Source organism: Mustela nigripes, chromosome 16 (assembly GCF_022355385.1).
Source record: "Mustela nigripes isolate SB6536 chromosome 16, MUSNIG.SB6536, whole genome shotgun sequence".
Lineage (NCBI taxonomy): Eukaryota > Metazoa > Chordata > Mammalia > Carnivora > Mustelidae > Mustela > Mustela nigripes.
Window position 1 is genome coordinate 34,593,132 of NC_081572.1, and position 16,112 is coordinate 34,609,243.

At 36.7% G+C, this 16,112-nt stretch overlaps 1 protein-coding gene across 8 annotated transcripts in view; it reads right to left on the reverse strand.

The window, feature by feature from the left end:
• Positions 1-16,112, reverse strand: part of BCAS3 (BCAS3 microtubule associated cell migration factor) — a 592,158-nt gene that overhangs the window by 184,068 nt on the left and 391,978 nt on the right. Inside the window, exon 24 of one of the 8 annotated variants that reach the window (XM_059378920.1) lies at positions 2,277-3,764. The exons of the other annotated variants lie outside the window; for them this stretch is intronic. Coding sequence (XP_059234903.1) covers positions 3,715-3,764 — 50 coding nt within the window. The 3' untranslated portion in view covers positions 2,277-3,714. Of the gene's footprint in view, positions 1-2,276; positions 3,765-16,112 lie in introns of those variants that run through there. 8 annotated transcript variants of the gene reach the window in all.

Genomic DNA, 16,112 nt, shown 5'->3' on the forward strand with positions numbered 1-16,112 from the left:
AGTTCTCTAACGATTACTGATGTTGATCATCTTTGCATGTGCTTATTTGCCATCCGCATTTCTTCTTCAGTGAAATCTATTCAGATCACTTGCCCAATTTTTCTTTGGTGGTTTTCTTGTTATTGAGTTTTGAGTTTTTATATATTTACATTTTCTTTTACCATATATGTGATTTGAAAATATTTTCTCCTAATGTATGGCTTTCATTAATATTTTCTCCTCATATGTGGCATTCCATTTAACACTATCATTATAAGAACTGAGGTTCTTAATTTTGATGTTCAATTTATCAATTTTTTCTGTTATGCACCATACTTTCAGTGTAAAAACTATGAAATTAGTCTTATACTGATTTTCTCTATTGTTTTTCAGTTTTCATTTATTTGACTTACACTTTGATCCTTATTCTAGCTTATTAAGATAGGAACTGAGATTATTGAGTTGAGATCTTTCTTACTTCCTAACATAGCCATTTAGTGCTATATATTTTCCTCTAAGTACTGCTTTAGTACATTCCACAAATTCTGATATGCTGTGTCTTAATTTTCACCCAGTTCAAAATAAATTCTAATTTTTAAATTTCTTCTTAGACCCATTAGTTTAGAAGTGTTAGTTTCCAAATATTTGAATGTTCTTCCAAATATTGTATGGTTATTGATTTCTAACTTACTGCATTGTGGTCAGAGAACATACTTTGTATGATTTAAATTCTTTAAATTTATTGAGGCTTGTTTTATGGTTCAGAATATGGGTTATCATCATAAATATTCTGTATGCCTTGAAAAGAAGGTGGTTCAGCTGGTGGTGGTGAAAGAGACATATACTGTATAGAGATAGATATCAATTAGACTAAGTTGGCCATTAGTGTTACTCAAGTCTTCCATGTCCTTCCATGTCTGTCTGTCTCTCTCTCAATTACTGAGAGAGGGATATTGAAATCCCCAACTATAATTCTGTGTTTGCCTAATTTTGCTTACAGTTCATTTTTGGTTCATAGGTTTTAAAGCTCTTGTAATGAGGCACATAAATATTTAGAATTGATAGATCCTCTTCATGAATTAACACCCTTATACTATGAATATTCCCTTATTCTGTACTAATATTCTTTCTTTTGGAGTCTACTTTGTCTATTAATAGAAACTTTACTGTTTTCTTTTGATTAGTGTTAATATAGTATATTGTTACTTCCATACCTTTACTTTTATCCTATTTATGTCTTTATATTTAAGTGGGTTTCTTATAGGTAGCATACAGTGAAATCTTCCTTTTTTAGCCAAGTTCGTAATTTATGTCTTTTAATTGGGCATTAGGCCACTTATACTTAATGAGATTTTGTTTTAAATCAACTATATTGCTATATGTTTTCTATTTGCCCATATGGTTTTTTTTTCCTTTTTTTTTCTTCCTCTCTCTTCTTTTGGATTGAATATTTTTATGATTCCTTTGATCTCATTTGTTGCCTTATCAGCTATATAAATCCTTGGTACTTCAGTGGTTACTTTAGGGTTTATATCATATATTTGTATTTATCAAAGTTTGCCCTTAAGGAATATTATAACACGTCATATATAGTATAAAAAGCTTACAATGTTTTTCTCTTTATCACTGGCTCTAAGTAATTTGATTATGATGTGCTTTTAAGCTTTGTTAGGCAGGCCTGGAACAGTCTAGGAAAATACTATAGGAAAAATTCTGCCCCACTGTGGAGACAAAAACCCTTATGAGTATTCTCCCCATTTGCCTATAAATGATAAGACTTCCCATGTGGTTGGTGGGAACAGAAACTTCTTTGCAGTCCTGTGTGAATTTCAGTGAATTATTCCCTTTTTAGGTGGGCCTTCCTGGGCCTTGGGTAGCTTCCTCATGTGTCAAGCAGGACTCTGCTAAAGTCTAGAGATCTCTGCAGATTTTTAGAGTTTTCTCTCTGTGTAGCTCTCTTGTTTTCTGCCCTGCGCATAACATACACCTCCCCAAACTCCCAGTTCATTTCTTCTACTCAGAGAGACTGCTGTGCTCCACCTAGATCTACCTCTCCCTAGAATATGTATTGGCAGTGAGCCAGTATAATTGTGAGACTCACTTCATTTGTTTTCCATTTCTTGGGGATCACTGTCTTTAACAACCCGATATCCAGTATCTTGAAAGCCACTGTATCATGTAATTGTCCAGTCTGTTTCAGGTGAAAAGGTAAGTCTGGTACCTCCATTCATTGAAGGCCTTGTAAAATTCGATGCAGGGAGTATCCAATTAATACTCAGAAAATAAATGTTAATTTTTTCACCTTTATTAAAATTAACTTACAGAAATTGAAAGGAACATAATCTATTTTAAATGACATTAGTAAAAAATTGTCCAATATCCACAAACATCCTTAACTTCAAAAAACACCAATTCATAATCTTATCACCAATACCACTCTCTGCTTTTCAGATGTCTTTAACATCTGTATAACAAATGAAAAAATATACTGGTTTTTCTGATTTTGTGTATACTTATGGACGTTGATGTTGAGAATTTCTATAAAGTACACTAAGAAATCCTTACACAAAACAATCCTGTCTCATAGTACAGTTAGCTTAGCCACAGGCAGAACCCCAAACCAAATTGTTATACAAAGAACTGGACACACAAAATGTTATCTTCATTCTGGATTTCATAAAAACTGTTCAGTTTAAAGGGATTTACCATTTTGCTTCACGTGAAATATTTAAAAAGTCAGTTAAAAGTTTTCGTTTTTGTTTTTTTGCACTTTATGGTCAAAACAACATATGGTATTGTCTAAACACAGGGATGAAATGGTTATTAGAATTATTGAGAAAATACGTGTCTTGATTGTAAGGTCTTAAAAATTACCATGAAATACATTCCAACTTTTAATAATGTATTAGCTGAGAGCACAATGAGAATCCTTGCATTCTTGCCCTTAAAACAGATGACCTTTTTAGATAATTAGGTTTAGAACAGGACCCTGTATGATGTGTTCGTGGATGAAGACACATTTATTAACACATGCATCTTGAGGGGTGAGATCTTCTATTTGCAGGCACTAGAAAACTAGGCAAAATGACTAGAAGTTAGCTTACACTACTGCAGATCTTTCAACATTCTATATCACTCTATGGCATTATTGAAGTGAACATAAGTCATTTCAAAACTGTACTATATTGTAATTAGAATATAAGGTATGAGAAGTCATATTTACAATGACTATAAGCCCTCAGAGGAAGTTAATGAACTGAGGCTGACCTTGATCATTGACTCAGATCCTGCAGCACAGGGCAGTACCTGCTCCCTCTCCCACATTTGCCAACCTTTGCTACAACAGTAATCAATTTGCTGTCTTGATCTCTCAAGCATATCATACATTTTTTGATCCATCATTAAGCCTCAAACTTGTGGCCTAATTAAATTACTGAAGAAAGACACTTTGGAATTCTAGACTTTGGTAGGAGAAAAATTAAAGATAAATATTTGAACAAGGTGAGAAAATTATGACCTAATCTCCATGCAGTCATTAATGATTCAAAATTGCTGTTCAAAATAAATTAATTTTTACTTGAATGCTTTAAAAACAAAACAAAACAAAATGATGTCAAACCATTTTACAGCGTGGTAATTACATCCTAAATATAATATGTAGAAGAGAGAAACAGAAAAGGCTCCAGGGACAAGACAGCTCCACGTAACAGGTGTAAATAGATATGGAGTTGGTGTCTAAGAATCATCAAAAAGATCTTCTGGACTGTAGAAGTTACATGGGAAAACTGTGGAGGGATAGAAAAAAAAAAAAAAAAGCCTAGAGTTAGAGAAATGAAAGACAGAAAAAGGAAGATAGATCAGAGAAAAGAAAAGTCAAGCTTGACACAGCCAATGAAATAATGAGCTAATGCTAAATTTTGTCAATGGGTATAAATTTCACTTGTTTCCTATGAATGATAAAAGCCAATGGAGAAATCAAATTATTTCTAGAATCAGGAGACAAGCAGTGCCATCTTATACCAAAGGAGAGAGAGTAAACCTCTAGTTACAGCAAATATAAAAAAGTAGGTTTTATAGACTCTTAAATACAGGGGATACTGGTAGTTGCCAGAAGGGAACTGAGTGTGTGTGTGGGGGGTGAAATAGAAGGTGATTAAGAGGTACAAACATCCAGTTATCAACTCACAGAAAGTATAGCATAGGGAATACAGTCAACAATACTGGAATAACGTTGTATGGTGACAGATGATAACTACACTTATCATGGGGAGCACTGAGTAATGTACAAAATTGTCAAACCACTATGTTGCACACCTGAAACTAATTTAACATTGCATATCAACTATACTTCAATTTTTTAATAAAGTAGATTTTAGCAAGGCAAAACCCCATTAAGAGTGGCTAAGACGGTGAAAAACAGGCAGGGGGAACAGATGATATTAGAAAGAATAAAGGAAAACAGGAATTAATTGTGTAAGCACTAAAAAACAGAAAGTAAATCACAGCATTTCTCTTCGCACAGAATGCCCTTCCAAAAATTACCACCAATTCAGACATAACCCCTACAAGAAGCCATAGTCCCATTAATAGGATTTCCCCCCCTTACCTCTGGGAGCCCACAGCACTCCATATAGGTAAGGCTCTTGTGTGGTATTTGTGTAAGTTTATCTTGTAACCCAGTTAACTGTAAATATTTCTATCCCATTCGATTGCAAACTACTTATGTCAGGGGCCTTTTCTTTAGTACAGTACCTAGGACCTCATGCCCTCGGCCACGGCCCACCAGGATGCTCAATGGATAGCTGCTTTAAAGCTACCTGTCAGAAGCTTAAAAATACCAGTGCTAAGATTTCATTTCTCTCTCAATAATCTAAATGATTACAGATCAGGGAGAGTGGAATTCTAGATATGGCAATATCTTGTTATATAAATTTAAGCTTGTATACCCATTTTGCTGAATTTTACTTTCATTTAAGGTGGTAGGACTTGATAAGCATCCTCTTAGTGCTTCAGTTCTAAGATGATGATTCTCCCTGCCCTGAATGCAAAGCATTTATTATCTGTGTCATTAATTTTGCAATGGATCATATAATGCCTTGTGGTATTTCTTCATCTTTTAAGTAATTCAAATTCATTTATGCCTCATCTTTCCCAACTGAAGTGCCTTGAATGGAGAAAAGGAACAAAATTTTCTCATCTCCCACACGCTAAGAACACAATAAAGATTCAATAAATATCTACCTACTTCACAAAACAAGAAAATGCTCCTTGGGCTGCAAATTCCCATCCTGAGATCCCACTGCAGAATGCCTTTTAACTAGAAGTACATAGTTGGAAGGGAACACTGATAAAGCCATCAGTTATACAACTGAGTTTATAGGACAAAAATATGACACAGAAGAATTCAAGGCTTCTGCTTGTTGATAACCTGACAAAAGGAGCTCCCAGGAAGGGTGTTTTGTTTTGCAAGAATGAAAACCAATTGAGCAGGGGCATCTCCTAAATCAGCAACCATAGGGGAAAACTTACCAGAGACTTTGTGCCCTTTGTTCACTGAGAGGCCCAAGGAGCAATTACCTGCTTTCGCCATGGTCATTACCATCACAAAGATGGCACAGTCCCAGGGTGGAAAGACCGTATTTGCCTTTACAAAATTTCCATTCAACTCCCAGCTCTAACACTTGGTTATCAGGCTGGATTCCTTCACCTCACTAAACCGCTGTTTAAAATCATCAATAGGATATGAAGTACTAATTCCTGCCTGGGATTAATTCAGGCAGCACAAATGTAGAGTTCTCTATAAATTAGAGTAATGTTTCAAAAAATCACACGTTGCATTGAGAGTGCCTGACACCACCGAAGTAGGTGGGGCTCAGGTAATGGTGGCCAGTACAGGTAACTGACTTTCTCCAGAGCATCTGTGTTCTTACATGTGACTGTACTGATTTCTTTGGATCCCAAGATTTCCTTTGAGGAAAAAGTCTCTAATTTAAGTACTCCGAGCCCTAACAGGGCTTCTTTTGAAACCTATCAAGTAACTGAAGAAACTACAGAGAGAGAAAAGACCATCTAAGGAGTAATAATCTAGTGGGTAGAAACTGTCATGGCATGTGTTCTCCCAGGCAGGCCTGCTGAGCATCCTGATTCCTGGACAGATATTGTATGGAGAACCAGCTAAGGACTGTCACCTTTCAATCTGAGTGCCTATAGTAGGGCCTCTGGTTCAGAATTCTCAAAACAGATCATAGAAGTAGCCCAAAGAAGAGAAAACATGTTGGGGTTAATAGAACAGTCTTACTAATGAAGACGTAAATTATTTTATCTATGTGGATAAAAGTTACAAGGAACTGGAAAATTATGACAGAAACTATACTGAACATAATATTTTTTTTGATGATTTAGAAGACACGTTCACTATCATGTCACTGTTTCAGAATCACTATACAGGTGATTTCATGGTACTTTCATTGCCTTCTGTTAAGGGTTTTATAAATTTCCCATTATCGAGGTCTCCAAAAATAAAACAAGCTGAATCCTTATCATTGATTACAGTGCTTAACAATATGGCCAGTTTAATTAAAACTTTAGCTTTGTTATTTTGTTTCTTTGACTCCTGGACAGATGGTATATTACCATTTCTTAAACTATATTCCAGAAGAGACTCTGGAATAAAACCTTTAAACTAAATAATGAATCTAGGCAGCTCTGAATTGGAATAAGGTACTGGCTACTCTTTCAAAACTAAAATATCTTGGTGAAATAGAGAAAAGAAATTATTTTATCTCTGGTACTTAAGAAGAGTTGACCCCCTAACTTTTAATGTAGAAGAAAGGTGTTATTCAGTAATATCTACCATGTGTGCTGTAGTGCTTTGCTCATATGATGGGAGCAACATCTACTCATTCTAAGCAAACTCACTCTAGGTATTCACTATCACATTACACAAATAGGGGTTCATTTACTAAATGAATGTGAATAGAACATTGCCCTGTTCTTTCACAACATAAGACTAAACTCACAGAACTATATACGAAACTTGAACAAGATACATATGTAATTTTCTTAAGGAAAAAATTCTAACGCTATGATGGTCCTCTTGAATGTCTCCTGTAGGAAGAAAAGGAAGGAACATTAAGGATGTAAACAATACCCTGTTCTTTCTTATATTCCACCAGGAGTGGTTCCTCCGGTTCCAGCCTTGGCCAGAGATACAGCTCCTCCCCAAGGAGGGCACTATGACATGGAATCAGTTTCAGAAAGAGAATATATCCCTGAGCTGGTTTACTTATTATTTTTGTTTTCAACAACAAAAAGCTGAAAACTGCAAAAAGCTATCAGAGAAGTCTGCTAAAATAAATGCAGAGTCCAAAAAAATCAGTGAACCATACCAATAAGGTTTATTCCTGGGATCATCTTGGTCTTAGCTGCTGTACAACAGACTGTAGCACAGAAAAAGATAGGCATTCTGTCAGAACCTCTCCAAACAAAATATGGGGTATATATCTGCCCTTCCTCTGTAGCCATTTCTCTGTAGGAGAAAATTCCCTTTCTGGGGACACAAATGCAGAAAAAAACCTCTATTTGTTGGAAATAAAAAGAAACCTGGGGTCAAGAGCACTTCTGCAATTCCAATGTGAGACCTCCCTCAAGAGATGATTCTCTACCTAATCTACCCCCAACCCATTAATCTTCACGGGGCCTCCCCTGCTTACATGAACCATACAGACACCTGTAAAAATGGCGGCTCCACACACATTGCAGACACTGCCTGCTTACCCAGGAGATTTTCCAATAACAGATGTGTAGTTGTTGTTGTTTTTTTTTAAATTTTATTTATTTATTTGACAGAGATCACAAGTAGGCAGAGAGGCAGGCAGAGAGAGAGAGAGGAGGAAGCTTTCTGCTGAGCAGAAAGCCCGATGAGGGGCTCGATCCCAGGACCCTGAGATCATGACCTGAGCTAAAGGCAGAGACTTAACCCACTGAGCCACCCAGGCGCCCCAACAGATGTGTAGTTTTTACTTTTAAAAAATGTACAGGGGCACCTGGGTGGCTCAGTGGGTTAAGCCTCTGCCTTCAGCTCAGGTCATGATCTCATGGTTCTGGGACGGAGCCCCACATTGGGCTATCTGCTCAGCAGGGAGCCTGCTTTCCTCCCTCTTCCTCTGCCTGCCTCTCTGCCTAATTGCAATCCCTCTCTGTCAAATAAACAAATAAAATCTTTAAAAAAAAATTAAAAATGTACAGCACCAGCATATATATATATATATGTGTGTGTGTGTGTGTGTGTGTGTATATATATGTATATATATACACATACAAACATAAATACACACATACATACATATCATTTGGGATAGTAAAACCACCTGCATACAGACTAACCTATATAGTCTAGCAACCACATCTACATTCAGCAGGTAACTATAAATCAGCTCTACATTTATCTATTATACACAGATTTAGGGTTTCTTAGAAGAAATCCAATTTAGTCATGGCATCAAATATGTGTTTTTTTCCCCCTCTGAGAGAGTAATATAATTGAATTCTGTCCCTCATAGCAGATCAGTGCTGTTCATCTTTGTCTAGCAATGTGTTTATAAAGGCCAGGGAAGGCAATACTGATACTTTTCCAGTACAAGCTACTAGTTAAATATCAGCTGAAGAGAATGAGTTCAACCAACCAGACAGCAACTCAGGCACCATGAAACTGGATTTGCGGAGGCTGGTGTGTGTGTTGGGGGGAAAGGGTAGATGACTACCCTCAACCAGCAACCACCCTTGCCCTCAGCTGACATCACCTTTCCAGATGGCTTGCTCAACCCTTGCTTAGGTGGTTCAAAATAAAAGCACTGTCTGTCTTTTCACCCAGAAATGTGTACACTGAGGTATAAAATGTAAAAAAAAAAAGACACTGATAAAAATCACATGATCGATCAAATATTGCCTAGACCTACCAGCATATTCTGTCTTCTGTCTCTGCCTTTTAACGAATAAATTGAAAAACAGTGTGCTCTGTGATAATGAAATCAGGACAACTGCTTTAAATTAAATATAACAAGTAGACCTTGTAACATGACTGAAATCCATCCCAGCCTTTTTCTAAATTCCAAAGGCACCAAATTCCTCCTTAACAATATTTGATAAGAGATGTTTAACACTTTTCGTATATTTCCTGTAATTACACATTTATAACCAAATGTGGATTTACTTGGCAGCCACACCAAAATGTTTCATATTGCCCTTCGATTGCAACCCTTGTTGCTGAAATACAGTATACTAAAAATGAAATAACTTTTCCATTTTAATGTGGTTATAAGCTTCCTGCTAGGCAGCAACCTAATTGAGACTTTTGATGTTAGCTTTTTTAAGACATGCTATCCTTCATCATCTGTAGAGTATTTTAACTATAGATCTCTTGCAGTCTTCCTCAAGTTGACAGAGGGAAGGGGGAAGGGGTGGGAGGAGGAAGGCCACTTTATCAAAGTCAGTGGAAATACAAGGTATTAATTATGTTAAATGAAGAAATATGGGCATTTGGTTACTTTTGTGGGTCAGAAATATTTTAATCTGTCGCTGCCAGCCGGCTGCCTCACCCTGAACACCCCTGCACTTATATCAGTTGCAGGAGCACACGGTCCAGCAGCAGAGTTACAGGGAGGGAAACATAAATGTCGGCTTCCACGCCCAAACGCATTAAGGCAACACTTGGAAACTCTGCATACGAACAGTCAAAAAAGCCAATAGCTATTCTGTAAATGCAACATATTCTCTATAAGACCTGGATAGGGACTTATTCAAGGTCACCCAGCAACAGTTTAAAAATTCACTCAGACTATTTTGTAAAATTTTTCTGATCAAGGAATCAGATAGGTTAAGAAGTCAGGTTACTATAATATGGTACAATAATTGTAAAAATAAACAACATAAAAAAACCAGCCCAACCACACTGCTTTTGACCAAAAAAGCAACTTTTTAGTGAACTATACTTCCCTGCACTCACTTTATATTTTTTAATCTAGTTGCCTATAATGATTTCAGACAGATGCATTTATAGATGATTCTAATTTCAAGATAAATCTTTGATTTAAATAAAAATCAAAGATAACTACCCATTTTCTCTTCTACTTCACTTTCAGAAAATTTGCAAAGCAATTAATTTAACCATGGTTCAAATTTAAAGAAACGGATCCTCTCCATATAATAGGCAAACAAAATTTACCTGTTCTAGGGCTGGGTTTTGAGAGTTCTCATGTTTGAATTTTTTTAAAAACAGGAACTCATCAGAGTAAGGCACAAAAATCCTGTGATTGTCTTTAAGCTTACATTTCATGATGGTAAGTAAAGAGGGGGACATCTTTTAGGTAAAAATCCCCCCCCCACCAAAAAAAACCCCAAATACAATAATATCTAAGCCCACAGCACTCAAGTGAAAAGACAAAGGCCCTCCCTCTCCCTGCCTCTGAAAAGAAACTATGAAGCCAAAGGCCTTTTCACTATTGTTGAGTCACTGCGGACTTACTGAAATGTGTGCACTTCACTACAGCCTTCCGCATCCTCAAGGATGTTAAAACTACACAAGATATCTATCTAAAGATACTCATTACAGAGCTGCATGAACTTTTTCTAATCCTAATTCAATAAAAATCCACATACCATGAGTCAGGCTTACCGACTGGTGTTCAATCAGGAATAAAAGGATTTAGAAAGACATTCACCTGCAATCACCTCACAATCTTCTTTATCATTTCACATACTACTTCTTGGAATAAAAGCGCTATGATAGGACATTTTACTTATGTTGATAATTAATTGTTGCTAGAAGTAACAGCTCTCGCCACAAGGAATTTAAAAGTAAACAAAACGAAACCTTTTTAAGCTGACCCTGGGTATACCTTCTCTGATATTAAACCATAGCAACATTCAATTTTGAAAATAAGCAGAAGTAAACATATTGATTTTCTGTTCCTATGTGTAATTCTTACTGAGTAGTCAAAGGCAAAAAAAAAGTCATAGCTGAGACAGTGAAGACTATAACTCTATTCTCAGGCTCTAAAGGAGAAGATTTATGAATACATATGGATTCATAAGTTTGTGCTTTAAATGAGAAAAATTATGGTTACATATATTTTGATTTGTTGATGTTAAATTGTGTCAAGAAAATACGCAAGCTGATATATAAATAATTTCTACCTATATATACACGTAAGAAAATAAATACATTTCTGACAATACAACATGTGAACTTCCTATCAAATTTCTGAGCTTTTAGCAATTTGGTTTAGCCATTTGGTTATTTGCTAACTTTTGCATCTGTCTGTATCTTTCAAATATAGAAGCCTCTTATATTAAACAAATGTAGTCAGACTAGCCTGGCTTTTCCACTGATGTCTAAATAGAATTCCTTTACTAGAGCTTCCCTACTGCCTCATGTACTACCCCTCTCTCTCCCTTTAAGCAAATAACAGTTATCAGTCAACTGGCTATTTGTGTAACTTGAATTTCATTGTTAGGAGAGGAGTGTGGAAATTATTCAAAAGTCTAGATAAAGAGAGCCTGATATTTGAGGCATTATTAACACAATCTGTCTAACGTCAGTTAAAGATTCACTACTAAACATTACCAATTATAACAGCTACATGAATTCAGTAAAATACTTTTGAAAAAGGTACCAGCCTTGTATGTCTAACTTGATTTTTAAAATGACTCAGATTTAGCTTAACTACACGAAAGCAGCCGACGTTATTACTAAAACAAATACCAACCACAAAAAGCCATGCACATATTCTAGCACTCTTTCTAAAAAAATGCCTGAAACACTTGAAAAACTTGGCATAAGATACAGTCCTAACATTACTAGAGATTTGATGGGTCATGTAAAGAGTAAGAATTCATCTCCCAGATTTGAAAAACAGGAAAATAAACCTTTCCATGGATATAGAAAAAATATCCAAGTATAAACAAAATATCCATGATTAAATAAAACTTTACGTGATTAAAACTGGCTAGCATTGTATGAAATTAATGCTAATGGTTCATCATAGTCTTGTTTGCATGTTTAACATCTCCCATGGAAAAAAAAATTTAAAAAAAAAAAAAAAAGACTTGCAGGAAGGAGAAGCAAAGGGAAAACTAAAGTCATACATGGTTAAGGATGGAGAGAGAAGAAATATCCCATCAGCCAGAATTAGACAATAGCAGTTTCCAATGTTGGGTCAGGAAATAAGGTAGTTAGAGAAAAGTTGCAATCTAAGGAGAAAACACTTTTAGGAAATGGCAAAATTAAAACAGAAGTAGATATGTAAAATAGATGAATGAAGACAAGGTCTTCCTGCACCAAGGGAGTTGTTTAGGAGAAACAGTGTCCGTTTGTGGCCAGCGATAATACTTTCCATTCAATAGAGTTTGCAGCTTGCTGATTCATATGATTGCAGGCTGGCGCCCTGCTGGCGAGCCTCTCCACTGAAATTAAATCCACTCTCTTCAGTTATAAATTATAATGCTCTATAAACAACACTCCCATTGGGAATGGGGAGAGCGAGAGAAAGAGAGGAAGAGAAGGAGAGGGAAGAGTGGAAAAACCAGGGAGGGAGAGAGGGAGGGAAGAAGAAAAAAAGAGCTGGAGAGGGAGAGCATTTCTGCATCGTCCACTCACTGTTTAATGTTCTGCTCGTCTGCAAAAACGAGGAGAGCAAGTCTTCCACAGACAGCACTCCTGCTGTAATTCCCACACTGTTTGATGTAGAGCCCAGAAAGGAAAGGGGGATAGTAATGGGAGGCTACGAGGAAAAGCACTTAGAAATCAATGAGTATTCAAGAAGGAGAAAAATAGATTTTAGACATGGATTTTGCAAATATATTATTGAATGTATCTCTGGGGTCCCAAGGGAGACCCAAAATAAAATTCCCGATTCTACTTAGATAAATTAGATCTACACGTTGTGCATCTTTTGATATCCAAATCAATCAGTGATAGTCCCTCAAAATGCATGGGGGGGTGAGGGGGGAGCAAAGGAAACAGAGGAAAGCGAAGATGAAAATACTCATGCCTTCACGGCCACAGACAAGGAGTCCGTAGCAAAAAGAAAGTTCAATGATTTGCTCACCCGCAGCACCCAGAAATTAACCATACTTCTTGGGTTTTTTGTTTATGAATACCTATTTCAGAATTCAATGCTAAATTCACAGGAAAGTGAACCTCAGTTGTCTCATGTTGTAGAGGTTTTGTTTTGTTTTGTTTTAAGGTGGTTTCAAAAGTGGAAAAAATGGCAAATATTTGGTGTTGCCAATTAGCTAAATAACTTGGGGAAGAGCCCATGAGGGCTGTTCCAGATGCAGCAGCTTCGGGGCATTAACTTCTACCCACAGACCAGGTTTCTCTGGGGTGTGTGTGAATCTTCTTTAGGAGGGATTTATGCTGCGAAGCAGGGAAGAAACCATTATTGTCATATGCCAATCAGCATTCTGAGGAATCACGTTCACGGGTTACTCATCAACTATAAAAGGACATGGTTCCGTAAGAAGAAAACATTTTAAATATTTCTTACTGAATGATGAGCCTGGACATAAAAATGGAAGGGAAGGCAGGAGCTGGAGGGGTGAGAGGAGGAGGGAGGAGGCAGAGGAGAAGCCTGTTCAAACCTAGGTCTGAACATGATTTAGGGAAAACAGCAAACCTTCAAAACCCCAAGGTGCGCTTCAGGTGAGGAAACTTCCAGGGAACCAAATCCCCCCCCCAAACACAGACTTCTGTTTCTCTATCGCACTGACGCATACCAAACACTGCTCTCATTTTTCTTCCAAAGCAACACGATAAAAGCAAGCTGCAGCTTTCTACTGAAATCACGGAGTGAAGAAGGAAAGGAAAGGTGACAGATCCCGGTTTTAGACATAAAGTAATTTTACCAGGCTAAATTCCCAATCCTGAAAAAAAGGCTTCAAAATGGAAACACTGACCCAAACCTTAACTAGAGAATTAGGTTTAGGAACAACTCAGAGTTTACGCTTTCTTTTTTTTTTTAAATGTGTCCGGCTGACTGTCTCTCTCTGTCTCCCTGCTTTTGGTTGTGGTTGCATACCAAGTAAATTATTTGCTGATAGGTGAATCTCAGCAAATGCGTTTCTTCCTTTGAATGCCTGGTGAGCTTGTTGGGAAAAGTCATTTAAGTCACTTAAAACAATCCCATGAAAAGTAAAACTCAATTCTGAAATAAGAGTATAACTTAGAGCTAAAAAATAAATTAAATAAAGGAAACATTAAAAGATAAATGGAGCAGGATGCTCTGTGGCTGAGGTAATCTGAGTGGAAAGGGAAGAAGGAGGGTTACGTTAATAAATGATTAAAAGGCCTTAACAAGGGCCTATCGGGTTGACCAGGAAAGCATTCTTCTCCTCCTCGGCTCCTCCTGGAGACCACCTTTTTTACATTTGTTCTCAATGCTGATCAATATGGTTTTCATTTGCTGATTTCCATAATGCCATATGCGATCTGCCAGCCTGACACAATGAAGCTGGAAAGAGCTGAAGTCATTTGAACATTCTCGCTTATATGACTGTCGCCGGTTCACCAAATGCCTGATATTTGAAAGCCAATATTTTCCTTTTGCTTATTGACAAGTACCAGAGGAGTCTGGCCCTAGACACGTGTAAAAACTCCGCATCGGGTGGCAAATTTAAATAAGATTCAAGTTAGGTACTACACTTTCTCTGTATTACATTTTTTTTTTTATGCCGCCACGCTTAACCTATAATTTAAATTTGATTAAACAGAAAAAGACAAGATTGGAGTGTGAATTATCCATTTTTGAGCACAAATGTTCCCTTCTACTGATAAAGCAAGAAATCCACTTTCTTGAATAAAATTCTTTTATTCAAGAAAGAATAAAGCACAAATATTTTCCGATGCCACCAAATGCTCAGGGTACATTTATTTTTTCCTGTAAAGAATCAATCTGGTTGGCCCACTACTATGTGTCTCCAAGAACTTTCACCAGAATTCATATCAAACTATGTTGACTAATTTTTTTACTCTGTCAAAGTTACTTGAATCCATGCTCTAGGATGTTGAAACAATTTTATCATGTGTTCGTTTCTTACACTTTTTTTTTTTCCACTGCGTAGTAAAAGGAGCTTGTTGAGGTCATCTCACACTAGTGAACCACACACAAACCTTCCATGAGGCCTGAAATGTCTCATTAAAAATTCCATTTTGTTTATTGGTCACATTTCCATACTCAAAAGACCATTTCAAGTAAAAATGCAGACAGGAACACATTTCTGAAGTGACTTTTGTCTTTTGCAAGACAAACCAAAAAAAAAAAAAAAAAGTTTGCATTCAAAGTAATATTTCAAATTTACCTTTAAAAAAATGAGATTATAAGGAGTGCCTGGGTGACTCAGTGGATTAAAGCCTCTGCCTTCAGCTCAGGTCATGATCCCAGGGCGCTAGGATTGAGCCCGCATTGGGCTCTCTGTTCAGCGGGGAGCCTGCTTCCCCCTCTCTCTCTGCCTGCCTCTCTGCCTACTTGTGATTTGTGTCAAATTTTTTAAAAAATGAGATTATATTTAGTGCCAATACCTTTATTCACAATAAATTGTATTCCTTTTTACTACACTGAACACATTAATAATAAATATTCCAGTGATTAACCAAAGTTATGTTTTAGTTCTCAAGAATGTGAAAAGTCTGTAGTGGGCAGTGCTGTCCCGGAACTACGAAAACAGAATCTCAGAATTTCGCCAAAAAATTTTCCTGAGTTTTCCCAAAAAGGTGAATGTGTCATGACTGAGTCAGACCCAAAGTTTTAAAAATAGTTATATCTCCAAATATTGTATTTGTCCTGACTCGTAATTCACAATCTCTGCTTGCTGTATTACATTAGTCCTTCCTTCCTTCCTTTCTTCCTCCCTCTCTTCCTTCCCTCTTTCCTTCCCTTTTTACACATGCTCATCCAATGAAGGGCATGGCTGGCTCAAAACAAAGTGAAGGAAGGCAATGTGACAAATATCTAAAAGATATCTAAAATATCTAAAAGAATATCTCTTAAAGAGAACCAAGTGGTCCTAAGGAATGAACAAACACCAAGCTTCCTTACTCAGTCCTTGCTTCCCATCTCTAAAAGAATGAATTATTG